Here is a 13,862-nt window from a genome sequence, read left to right as displayed (position 1 = left end):
AACATGCAAAACAAAAATGCTGTGAACTTGCACATCAATGTAATAAGTATATATAACGTAATTGGATGAATAAAAAAAATCTCACCAAGTGGCAGCAGGAGAACACAAACATTTAAAAAATGTCTTATGTGTGCAAGCTTGCGTTACCAGTGCCTCCTCCTCCTTTCAGAAGGGTTGAATGGGAAGGAAGAGGGATGAAGGAAAAGGACTGGAGAGGTTTAGGTAAAGGAGTATAGTTTGGAAAATTCACTCAGAACCCTAGGTAATGATACTTATCGAATGGGAATACTGGTAGTTGGGGACTGCACTGCCGAGATTTGAAAACTCGGAGAGCATAGAGGTGGAAGACACGGTAATAGGCAAGACAGACATCAGTGCAAAAACATTATGCATGAGTTAATAAGAGTAGAAAGCTAAGTGCATTGTATGTAATAGAGGTGGAAGGGGGCGGTAAAAAGTAGACAGGTCAGTCAGAAATGGAAAGATGTAGAAAACTAAAACGGGGTGAAGAAAGGAGTAAATCTAAGATCTCCTGGGATGACAGAATTTGGAAATAAATTACTGCATTGATGGCAGTATCAGGCTTTTAGTTCATCAGTTGTTAATGGTGAATTAGATGGAAGCTAATGTATTTGTCTTGGGGCTGCCATGACCTGAATGTGCTCAGATTCACTTTAGTGAGGTGTTCACCTGTGTGGTGAGAGAGGAAGCTCTGTTAGTTACATGCTCCACAGATCATTTGAACCATGTGGAATGAGTTACAGAAGTATATATGTGATTAGTGTTAACATTCATCATTTTTTTAGTCCTGCTCGTGCAACAACACTTAGAAACAAATGATTATTTACAGTCTACTAATTTTTAAACAGAAATTCCTCTATGGAATAGGAGGAGTTGCCCAGGAGAAAAGATTTTGGGTTAGATTTGAATCTTCCATTGCTGCATGTCGAGCATTTTTTGGTTCTGGGCAAATGATCAAAACTTTCTTTCTGCATATTTAACTCCTTTCTGAGCCCTCTTAGTGTTGTATGGATGGACATCATTATTCTAAAATTGTGATGAATCATTTACAATGAACACACATTATTCATACTGCTCACTTTTGTGCAATCAATACTTCATATCTGAGTGATGAGTTATGCCAGAAAATTATTCTGTAAGATATTACTGAGTGAAAATATGCTTGGAGGTTAATGTTTGTTTCAGAGGCAAGCAATTATATGAAGAACAAAAATAGCTTAACTTAAGTGTTTGAGAAGATGGATATCATGCTTGTGCCAGTTTGTTTTCATTGATAAGTAGACCGAATCATATGGAGCATTCTACCCAGTTTACTGACACCTGTTCATGTGTTACATCAGTTGTTGGTACAGTTCTGTTTGTTGTGCGGAACTGAATGTAGTGGTTTTTTCTCAAAATTTAGGGAGAGCCGATTTTCAGAGAACCACTTAATAATTCTTTGGAAAACATGATTAACAGTCTTTTCTGTGGCTTTCTCTTCTGTGGATTTACCAATGGCGCAAAACAGTTATTGGAAACTATGTTGATGAGCGTCTATAACTCACCTAGCAATACTTGAAAGACACATTGTATACAGTAGAGTCCCATTAATCCGAACTAATTGGGGCCGGACCTTGTTCGAATTACCGATTTGTTCGAATTAGCCGGAATTACAGTGACGAGTTTCTAGAATGAAGTATACCATGGTAACAAATGGGAACAACTGTGGAAACAATGATTCACTGTGACTCCCTGCCCTAGTTGTTGTGCATTGTTGAGACCTTTGTAGTGTCTGAGGTCAGTGCATTGCCAGTTGGCTCGCAAAGCGCTTGGTTATGTTAGTTATTGATCGCTGGCATGCGTAACAGTTGTGTTCATTCAGGTGTAGTGGTGTACGTATTTTTGTCGTGAGTAAACGGAAACATGCAACATCTACTCTCAAAGAAAAACTGAATGCTTTGAAGCGGATAGACAATGGTGAGAATGTCTCTAAACTGGCAACGGAACTAGATGTTGGTAAAGCAACCATTTGTGATTGGAAGAAGAACCAAGTGAAGCCTGAACAGTCCTATGCAATGTCTTTGGGAAATACACTTGAAACATGGCAGAATTTAAAACAGTTCCAGTATGATAAAGTGGGTGAACCTCTTTTCCTTTGGTTTATGCAGGAAAGAGAAAGGGGAGCTCCTTTGAGTGGAGCACTGGTGTAAGAGAAGGCTGTTTACCTGAACAAGTTAATGAATGGTGATGAGTCTTTTAGTGCAAGTACGGGTTGGTTGGACAGATTCAAAAAAGTCATAGAATCCGTCAGCTAAGCTTTCTTCTGACCGTGATGCAGCGAAGGAATGCTTCGGTGAGTTTGAAAAAATAAGTTGGGGAAAGTATTCTCCCCAACAAATTTATAACACTGACGAGACTGGCCTTCATTTTGGGGCACTGCCAACAGAAAGCTTGGCATCAAAAGCAAAAGACCATGCTCCTGGTTTTAAAATGTGCAACGATCGTGAGACTTTATTAGCGTACAGCAACGCTGCTGGTAATCAAAAGCTGCCTTTAATGCTGATTGGCAGACCTGCTAGGCCCAGAGCTCTTAAAAACTGCAACATGAAGTCCCTGCACATATATTATCACAACCAGAAAAAAGCATGGATGGATGGTAAACTGTTCAAAGAATGGTTTCAGGGCCAGTTTGTTCTCTCTGTTAGACGGTTTTCTAAGGAAAAGCATTTGTGTCCCCATGCGATCATTTTGATTGATAACACGCCATCTCACCCAAGCACTGAGGAATTATGTGATGATGAAATTTTGGCGAAGTTTTTGCCGCCAAATGCTACACCACTTCTACAACCGATGGACCAGGGCATACTGCAAACATTAGAACTGATTTACGGAAAAAAAATTTTAAGAATGCTGATCAAAGATGATAACATTCCTTTAGTGGACAAAATAAAAAGGACCAATGTGAAGGATGTTGTTTATTGGGACGCTGAGGCATGACAGAATATTTCAGAAAATACTCTGAGAAAATCGTGGAGAAAACGGTGGACATCTCTTGAATATCAGGACAACCTAGTTGAAAATGAAGAGGAAAATCTACTATAAATGATACAGACAATCCCTGGATGTGAAGAAGCTAGTGAAGGAAACGTAGATGAGTGGATGGCAGCAGATGTGGCATGTATGGAGAACCGTACTGATGCTGATTTAGTTGCTGCTGTGACTCGAGACCAGGAAGAAGGGACTGCTGTGACGGAAGTGACAATGAGCCTGAAAGCGACAAAGGAGAGCTGATGCCACGCAGTGACACAGCAGAAGCCCTTGACCTCGCGCTACATCATTTGGAGCAACAGCCCACTGCTACACCTGCTGATTTGATGTTTGAGACTATGGTGCAATTATGCATCATATAACAGACTGTCTTCATTACACCAAAAAACAATGACTGAGTTTTTGTCATCTAAAAAGTAGGGATAAAATTTCCACTGTATTTTAGTAGGTTTGACAGCTTTTCTTTCATTGTTATGCATTGTTTAAACCTAATGTTTTCTTGCTGCCAATTTTTCTAATACATGTTTACTGTACTGTGTAAATTAAAATAGTGTGTACGTACAGCAGTTCACCACACAGTTTCCCATAGACTAACATTTTTTTATGTTCAGATTAACCGAACATTCAGATTAGCGGGACTCTGCTGTACTATCTTCACAGACACTTATATTGGACCCTTGTGGACCACCAAGTTTAGATGAATAGGTTGCTCGATCTAAGTGATGTAGAACAATAGCAATTTGCAGCTAAGTTCATAACCTCCTGTTATGTGAATCATATCAGTGGCAAATTCAAAAGAGCCTACATAAATGTCTGATATTAATGCTACTGTGGCACACTGTTTGATACCCCTATAAATTTTTTCCAGTTCTGTTTGTATGGTAATCAATTAGCTTGCTGTTGTTCGCCGTAATTGTATATGTTAACCTTATTCTAAATTATCACTTTCCGAATGGCTCTCACTATATCCATTCAATCAAAGGTAGAATGTAACATCCAGTGCATTGCACCACTTGCGAGATTTTCCTCTGCTTGGTCAGTGATGAGACATAGTGTTCAGATGTTTTGGCATTGCGAACTTTCTAAAGACTTGAAGCTAAGTATTGCACTGTCATTTTTTATTTTCCCTGGGAATCGTATGCTGGCATACTGTATGTTGCAATGCTAGTGGAGTTAAGAAACTTTTACATGTGGCCAAATAATGACTTCTGTGGGATCATACCAAATGCTTCTGTTGTTAAGAAGGAATGAGCCCAGTTACATCAATCACAAATTTTATCTTTGCATTTCAGGTTAAATCTCTCTCATAAATCTTTGAAATGGTTAGTGGAGCCATTTAAAAGCACAGAAAAGTGTCTCTCTCATGGATGACTCAAATGACCCACCAGATTTTGCAGTGTGTGTGCTACATATTTTATTTTGCCATATTGTATTGGGTAACATGATTCAGTTAGCTGGGATCTAGTCTCCGTTGTGCACATTAGGTACTTTATATATCTTCTTGTATTATAAAAGAACCAACAAGGAATTCAGTCTTATTCTTTGTGTGATTATTTGTTAAGGAATGACCTTTTTAGCACTTATCTCACCATCTCCCAGTCATAATTTTCACTGCTCTCATCTGTAACAGTTTTTTTTAAGGACCAGCAGAAAACAGGTACCAGTAAGGGAGTTGCAGCAGGTGTCAAATAAAACATTCTATTTTCTGTCCAAAATATGTTGCGAGGAGTAAAACCGCCTTTTTGGGCTGGGCTTCAAAAAGATGTTAATTCCAATTTTTATCATAAAATGAGCTAGGTGTTAGGGCCAAGAGCATTGTTGCTTTGAGCTTGTTAGTGTGTTCTTTTGATTGGGTTGTAAAATTGTCCATGTTGACCTTATCCATAGCAAAAAGTTTCTTCACTATGAAACTGCAGCTACATAAACAGTCAAAAAAATGTTCTGTTTACTATGTAGTTGCAGAAACAAAACTAGTCTGTGTGCAAAACTTAAGAACAAAACTTTAACATTAATATGACATGTCACTATCAAGTAACATAGCTTAATGAAACTTGGCTCACACATAGAAAGAACAGCTACAGTATAGTGCAGAAGGTAACTGAAAGAAATAGACATTACTCTTTTATTCGAAGACAGTAATTACACTGAAGTCACCACGATTCGTGCTTGTCCCCTGTATGTTACAAAAGGTGGGTCTTGGTTTTTAACTGATTGCAGTGCATGCTCTGAAACGTGCTCCCCTTCTTCCCATAAGGTGAGTAAGAGTGCTTGTGGTAGGATGTTCCATTACTCCACCACCACCACGGTTGATGTCTGCAGGTTGGTCTTTGGTGCACATATGGATGTGCTGCAGTTTGTCTCCACAATACATTTATGGGATTTAAGTTAGGAGAATGGACAGGCTAGTCCATTCATCAAATACCCTCTTTTTCCAAGAGCTGCTCCATCTGTGCTGTTTGAGTCACATAATCCATAAAAATGCACCCCTGAAAAGACACACACGGGGAAGGAGTACAGTTTCACAATGCCATTGATTGGTGAGTGTACCTCGCTCAGAGATGGGATTTGTTTGCCCACATCGTTACACCTGTACCATGTTTAACATTGTTTCTCTGTGCATTAAGTGTTGCCACCTCTCACCATATGAGGGTACATAATAGCACCCAGGCAAATTGTCAAACATGGTCATTTTTGTAGTGCAGGTGCTATGGTGTGGGCAGGCATAATGCTGCATGCGCATACAGACTTCTAGATCTTTGAAAGTAGTAAATTCACTGGCCATTGGTAGTGTGGCACTGTACTTCTTCCCTGTGGGCATCCTTTTAAGCATGCATTTGGCCCTGACTTCATTTTTGTGGGTGACAATGTGCAAGCACGTTGAACAGCACAGGTGAAGGAGCTCTTGGAATGAGAGGATATTCAGTGAGTGGACTTGGCCTGTTCATTGCAACTTCAGTGCCACCGAGCATGTGCGAGATGCATTGGGCAGACGTATTGCAGCATGTCCAAATGCACAGACAGCCATGGAACAGTTGCCAATTGCTCTGGAGGAGGGATGGAATGCCTGGCCACAAGAATCCCCTACCAACCTCGTGCCCAACATGGGAACACATCGCAGAGCATGCATTACTATCCATGGTATCACATATCCTGTTAAGAACCATGTTCTGCTGTTTGTAAAGTCTAGGGGACCATCATGAATTGCATTGAGTACACTATAATTATTGTCTTAAAATAAGTGTCATTCTGTTCACCACATTGCATATTTCTTTCACTTACCTACTGTACTAAACTGTATTAGTTCAGCCTAGGTGTGGTTAAAGTTTCATTGAGCTGTGTTAAATGGCAATGTTATGCGAAAGTTACTTTCGTCCTTAAGTTTTGTCCAGGAGCATAATGCAATTTTAGCTTTAGAATAAGATTCCTTTTCCCCAGCAAGAAATAGCAACTGAGACTCCTCGTGGATACCAGCTGATGACTGGACTCGGAGGAAATAAATACTGAAAATTCTGTCTTGTTGTGTCACTTGACTGGATACTTTGGGTGGCTATTTTTGCAACTCCTAAGTAACATTGTCTCTTACTAAGCTTTTTCTTGTTGTATGCCGCATGAAAGAACCTTATTTCAGAAAGTGTTTTGTGCTTATGTCAGCTGTCACTTGGTAAGCAGACGATTTTTTGTCTTTGACTGTTTATTAAACATGTTAGTTTTAGATATTTATTTATTTATTTATAGTTGCAAGATAGTGTTAGTTACCATATTATAATGTTACAGTGCAAACTATGAGTAGGTGTTAATATTTGTAACTAATTCTGTTTCTAATTTATTTTTATTTTCTGTTTACTAGGTAGGCCACTTAGGGCGGCATTAAATCCTACCAAGAGCTCACATACTGATAACAGTCCAGCGTTGATGCGCCATAGTCCAGAGGTTAACACAGGTGGAGCAACGAGATTACACAAGCCAAAAGGTTTGTCAGATGGCATTATTATAACTGTGTCTGGAGTCTCTATATTCTTGTTCGTGGCATTAGTTCCCCCCCCCCCCCCCCTCCCCAGTTGTCATTTCTGAAACATTTGTAATTATATTAGTGATTTGTGAGACAGTTGATCCTGGAGGCACAAAATATAAGTAAACTTTTGTTTCTACCTTGAAACTAGGTTCAGGTTATTGTATGAGGCATGTTTTTCAAGTAAGGTCTATTTTGCTGTAGACACTAGTAGTTTGCTCACATACCGCAAGAGTGCGTGCACCATGTACCAGCATGCCTCAGGAAAAACTGTGCTCAATTTCAGCTCTGTAGCTAACCTGTACGGTTCTGTTCTCTGCTTTCAAAACTTTTAAGACTATCAACGCCCGCCGCATGTGAGGTTCGCTCAATGATGTGGTTTTTGTCAGCAAGGAAACTGTCTGCTGCAGAAATTCATCAACAGATTTGCGAAGTGTACGGTGATACTGTTATGAGTGAAAGCAAAGTGCGTAAGTGGGTACAAGAATTTAAAGGTGGCCGTGACAATGTCCATGATGAGGACTGCTCCGGTCGCCCTTCTTTGATTACAGATGATTTGGTGGCTTCAGTTGAAGCAAGGATTCGTGAGAACAGGCGCTTCGCAATAAAAGGTCTCTCAAACAGATTTCCTGACATGTCGAAATCAGTGCTTTACAAAATTGTTTCTGAACACCTAAAGTTTAGGAAACTATGCTCCCGTTGGGTCCTGAAACTCCTAACAGAGGATCACAAATATCAAAGATTTGAGTGTGCGATCAAGTTCTTGACTTGTTACCACGAAGAAGGTGACAGCTTCTTGAGTCGGATTATAACTGGAGATGAAACATGGGTTTTGCATATCACGTCCAAATCGAAGCAACAGAGCATGGAATGGAGACACACACACTCGCCTGTAAAGGTGAAGACCAAACAGACTCTGTCCCAGCGCAAAATCATGACGTCGGTGTTTGGGGATAGGCATTGTGTTTTGTTGGTCGACTTCTTGCAATGAGGAACCACTATCAATGCGGAAGCATACTGCCGAACTCTGAGAAAGCTACGTAGATTGATTTGCAACAAAAGATGCAGCGTACTGACAGAGGTAATTTTCCTTCTCCATGTCAATGCAAGATCTCACACTGCAGGTCATACCCGCGATTTATTGGACAGTTTTGGCTGGGAATTTTTAGACCACCCACCCTACAATCCTGGAAGTTCACCATTTTTTTGTATGAAAGGACTTTTTTGTTAATGACATCATTAGTATGCTGTCTGATTGTGCAGTTGACTATCTGATAATCTGCACCAGAAAATATTATCTTCCTTTAGTTTTATGCATTTTTCAACTTTTTTCTAAACTCTCTTTCATGAACCAAAACCAAAGATAAAATGTACACAATCAAAGATGACATATATGCAGCAAAGTTTCCAACTATTCTGTTTCAGGGGCACGACCAGTCAGATCGACAATAAATCCATCCAAAAATTGTCACTCTGAGCACATTCCAGGCCTCACCTCTCAGAGCCAGGACATCGACATGGGAAGAGCATCTGCAAGTAGACTGTTGAAAAACCAAGGTATTGTGAAATGATTGCCATTTTCCATAATTTGTTGGTAATAAGCGGAATTGTTTCCAAGTTTTATTTCTACTGATAATAATTCTTTTCATTTTGTGTTAGCTAAATTTCTGGCTATTAAATGTAAATTATCATTTCCAGTGTGCAATCAGAGTGCAGGTATTAAAAATCTTGACGTTACCAGCCTAGTTACAGCTATAGTCATTACCTTGTGCGTGTTATTAATTTTGAAAGTTTGAGACTAAATTGCAATGGAGGGCAATTAGCAAATTGGAGGCACTTTAAACTTGGGCAGAGGTGATCAGATGGTGACTGCATTCTTCAGTTCACAAACTGTGGAAACAGTTTCTGACTACAGGTTTGACATGCATTAAGTTCACCAGGGGATGGCCAAGGGTTACTACACAAACTGGTGACTGGTATTAGGTGTTGTGCACTTAGAGGGATGGGATTGGAACATCACTCCAACATCATCTGCCCTCGAACTACATCTGCCCTTGCTATATCCAATGAGCAACTTATACTGTCAAGTATTATGTGCAGATGGCATCATAAACATGATATCTTTGCAGAGCGATCATCCTTGCATTTACTGCTAATGTCTCGCCATAAGGGGTAATGCTTACTGACAGGTTGCCAACATGTATACTGGAATGCATTCCAATGGAGGACCATTCTCTTTAGAGACATGTACTGGTTTAGCTTGCAAAGTGACGACAGATATGGTTTGATTTGGTGAGAAGCCAGAAGCCATTATACATCATGCAATTCATGAAAGTGATGCTGTTGGGTCAGGTAGTGTCTGTAATGGGATGTAAACATATTTATTTGAATACAATGACCTCTTAAAGTGTGACAGTACAATTTCACTATTCTGTTGATGAGATTATTTATTTGTATTGATGATCTTATGGTTCTACAAGGTAACACCTGAATGATCTCACAGACTTCATTCATGGAGAATTATCTTCTACAGAAAAACGTTCAGTGAATAAAGTGGTAAACTTGATCTCCAGCTCCAGTCTTGTAGAGCATATTTTTGGGTGTTCTTGGTAGGCATTTTGGTGCTTGCAGTCCTCCTCAGAACCTTATCACATTGAGAACAACAGTAGAATGGCATTCACACCTAGTGTAGCTGACTCACACTTATTTAAATCATCACAAATTACTAACGCGTTTGGTCGCACAGTGGTTAGCACACTGAACTCGCATTCAGGTGGACAACTGTTCAAACCTTCATCCGGCCATCCTGACTTAGGTTTTCCACAATTTCCGTAAATCACTTCTGGCAAATGCTGGGATGGTTCCCGTGAAAGGGCACGACTAATGTCCTTCCCTGATCTGATGGGGCTGATGACCTCTTTGTTCGGTCCCCTCCTCTCAAATATACCAATCAACCAATAAATCACTGTAGTTGTGTTGCTTATGAAGACAGTCAGACTCCATATTAATGATATTTGTGTTAGCTGCACAGGTGCATACATTTTTTACTTTCCTAATGCTATCTAAGTTCAAACATAACTTCTTTATTTGCAACTGCGTTTTTGTATTTGTTAGGCTGTACCAAGTGAGTGGTTCAGTTACATGAATTAAATTTATTTTTATTTATTTATTTTTTTAGTTCTTTTATTTATGGAAACCAATATTGAGTGGGACTAGAAAATGGTTTTGTCACAATCCTTAGTTCGATAGTATGTATTTTCATTATTGCTTATCATCTAGTGTACTGAATGTGTCTGATATTATTTTTTTCCTTGTAGTAACTGTGGTGAAGGCACCACCATCAGAAACAAATGAATTTACAATGAGCTCGGAGGACTTCCCTGCACTGCCTGGTACTCAGAGGACAGAAGGACCATCTCCTGGTGGAAGTTTATCAGTGGAAAAGAATCTCTCTGTATCGAATTCAGATATTGGACAAGAAACAACTGTTGGAAATAGGGCACCTGGTGCTGAGAAGTCGCAGACCAAAAGAGGAATACAAACATCCCCTGATGGTAAGCCGAATTTTGCCTTCAGTTGTATTTTCTTGAGCAAATTAATACTTAAGTGCTGGCTTTGATCTGATTTATGCACTCTAGTCGGATGGTTCTACTGTTAGAGCCTTGTTTTTGATAACACAAAGGTCCAGGATCCCCAAGTGCAGGTCCAGTACACAGTCAAAATCTATAAACAAGGCTAAGTACTACTCTTCTTGTGTAGGGTACACAGTATTCAGATGCCTTTCTTGAGATGAACTGTATTCCCAAAATTCACCATATTGTTGAGAAAGTCTATTTAAGATTGGGGCATGTAAAGGCAAGTGGCAAGAGTACAAGGCATTAAATAACATTTTGTTTGTAAGTAATACATCTCTGAAAAACAAGGTAGTGAAAGTCCAATTTCTGTAGCTTAGACTTGAGACAATATTTGTTATATCTGCACACTGCTTAATTTGTGGAATAAATGTGGCAGTCTTGCTGCAGCCCATGGCTGATGCAGGCAGTGTCAAAAGAGCACATGTTCATTTAACACCACATAAATCAGTCATAGGCTAGAGCAGGACTGTCATTCTTTTACGAATGAAGCTGTGTGTGAATTACAGATATGATCTTAAATCGAAACTGCAGAAGTTAGACTTTCACCATTTTATGTCAGGTATGGAAATTGTGTACCATAAATAGGTAAGAAGTTCCCCTGATTATAGAGAATCACAAAGAGTTGGTGGAACACGACCTCTTAAGATTGATCTGTAGTTATTGTACAACATTTAAACAAAAAATTTTGTAAATTGGTGAATGAATCTCCTCAGTTTTAGTGGTGGTGATGCAGGGGTACATGAAATGAGAATGTTGAATGTAAATACTTCGTTGTAAGTAGTGTAAAATCAGAATGTCTTTCATAGCAAAGTATAATAATGTATGGAAAGTTCTGGTTGAAAATTATTCGTAATTTAGGAATAAAGGAGATGACTCATCAAAAACCACAAGCACTGTGTCGTCGATAGACACCCAAGTATGATGATTCCATCAGGATTTGAGTTTGATCTTTGACACATCGTATATTGTATATCTGAGGTAGATGGGAGATAGTGTCATAGTGTGAAATCAAATCTGTGTTGGCCTCCAGTTTGAACTCAAAACCCTGTTGCCCTTGTTGTGGACTGAAAATACAGCAAAAATGGCCTTTTGAATTTCATATTCTGAAGTAGATGCTGCAACCAGCTCTCTCTACAGCATTATCATTAATGATCACTACATCTGTGTATACATTTGTTTGCAGTTTTTTTTAAATTATTTTAGTGTGCACAATTGGTATATCAACAACGTAAGGAAAAGGATTGATTGCTACTCACCATAAAGGTGGCATGTTGAGCTGCAGACAGGCACAGTGTAAAGACTGAAAGACTGTTGCACATTTTCAGCTTTCAGCCAAAGCCTTCTTCGGAAAAGCACCCCCCCCCCCCCCAAACACACACACACACACACACACACACACACACACACACACACACACACACACACACACACGTGCGACTGGCAGCTCGGACTGGAATGTGGTCCGAGTTGCTGAAGATGGTTGTCGTGTGTGTGTGTGTGTGTGTGTGTGTGTGTGTGTGTGTGTGTGTGTGTGTTGTTTTCTTTTGAAAAACTATTATCTATGACAAAAAAATGCAATACATTGTGCCCGAAATTTTCTATGACAGGAAATCCTGCAAAAATCTTGTAAAATGTATTAAAGCAGCATAAGCCCAGAAAAATTGGATATAGATACTGAAGGATTTTGATATGTCAGTATTTGTTACAGCTGTGCTGCGACTCCAGACTTTAATTACTGGAATTATTTACTAAGTTTTCTGTTTTGATAAGTTTTTATCAGTAAAGAAGGAAAAGGTTATTGAGTACAAATTTTATGATTATTACAGGCACATATAAGTACTTGTTACTTGTTTGTAATTCATTGTTTTGTGTAATAATTGATGATGAATTAACAGGACATTTCAAGTTTGTTCAGGACATTTTAAATTATCATTGATGTAATTAATTGTTCAGAAATGAAGTTTGTAATCTACTGTTGTCATGTTTTACTAAATGGTATACTTATAATTTCGCATTGTAATTTATTTTAGGTAAAGTGACGAGGATTCCGGGAAGTATGGTCAAGGACCAATTTGGTATGGTTGGTCTTCTAACATTTATTAGGGCCGCAGAAACAGATCCTAATTTGGTTTCCTTAGCCCTGGGTCAAGATTTGACTGCACTTGGTTTGAATTTGAATTCACCTGACAATCTGTACCCTAACTTTGGAGGGCCATGGGCAGAAACACCGTGCCGACCTCAGGATATTGATTTCCATGTGCCTCCTGAATATCTTATTAACCCTAATATAAGGTGAGGCACTACAATTTTACTTTTATCTTAAAAGTTCATATCTTTAATACACTTTGAAAATTCTCATTCAGTACATATGATTGTTTTCAGTTGAAAGAAAAATAAATTCTGTTTCTAGTTTGCACTGCTGCATTTTGTGGTATTTCCATTTCAGTTACTTTGGGTACTGCTGTGTGAGATCATTTGTTTGTAAATTTCTTCTTCTGTCTTAGAAGACATGGGGAGATTAAAAGCAACCCGTATTAATAGACCTTAACCAACCTTAATGAAAGCAGTTCATTTAATTGCAAAGACACTATGATATTCAGTTGCATTTTTTGACATTTAACTGATACCTCTCTAATGAAGGATGGGGAAATGAATGCTTGTCTTAATGGTGAAATGGGTTGTTGATTTAGGGTCAAATCAAGACACCCATCCGAGTCAGTTTTGTTGATCCGTTACTGTACATAATATGTTAATTGCTTGTATTTCATGTAGACATATTTCATTCCTTCACTACAGTTCAATTAGTGTCCACCCCTCACATTTTCCTTGGCAGATCTGGACTGACTGGCTGCTTGCTTTCTTCGAAGAACTCCCACCTCATGAGGAGCTGGGGGGTGGAAACAAAAACTTGAAATATATGCAGTGACAGTACCTTGTGCAGGTTATATATAGTTGTGTACTTGCTCCTTTTTTAGCTTAAGCAAGAGTCGTTGAGGGATACTGGATATAGTTTTTCCGTGTAGTATTATGTTTATTAATTTCATCGTTCTGAAGCTGCAGTGGATTGTTACCCATTTCATCAGAGTTTAAGCACTATATGAGTCTGTTCCTCCTATCCCTTATTGTTCAGATAGTAAAAACAAGTGTACATTTAAACCACACAGAAATTT

General features: G+C 39.0%; 1 protein-coding gene across 3 annotated transcripts in view; it reads left to right on the top strand.

Annotated features, from left to right (window-relative positions):
• Positions 1-13,862, top strand: part of LOC126184026 (CCR4-NOT transcription complex subunit 2) — a 105,663-nt gene that overhangs the window by 77,976 nt on the left and 13,825 nt on the right. For all 3 annotated transcript variants that reach the window (XM_049926381.1, XM_049926383.1, XM_049926380.1), the window contains exons 3-6: positions 6,896-7,018; positions 8,483-8,614; positions 10,375-10,611; positions 12,723-12,984. In XM_049926381.1, coding sequence (XP_049782338.1) covers positions 6,896-7,018; positions 8,483-8,614; positions 10,375-10,611; positions 12,723-12,984 — 754 coding nt within the window. The remainder of the gene's footprint in view (positions 1-6,895; positions 7,019-8,482; positions 8,615-10,374; positions 10,612-12,722; positions 12,985-13,862) is intronic.

This window comes from Schistocerca cancellata, chromosome 4, assembly GCF_023864275.1.
Source record: "Schistocerca cancellata isolate TAMUIC-IGC-003103 chromosome 4, iqSchCanc2.1, whole genome shotgun sequence".
Lineage (NCBI taxonomy): Eukaryota > Metazoa > Arthropoda > Insecta > Orthoptera > Acrididae > Schistocerca > Schistocerca cancellata.
Note: the sequence above shows the minus strand (reverse complement) of the source record. Positions and strands in the feature narration are given on the sequence as shown.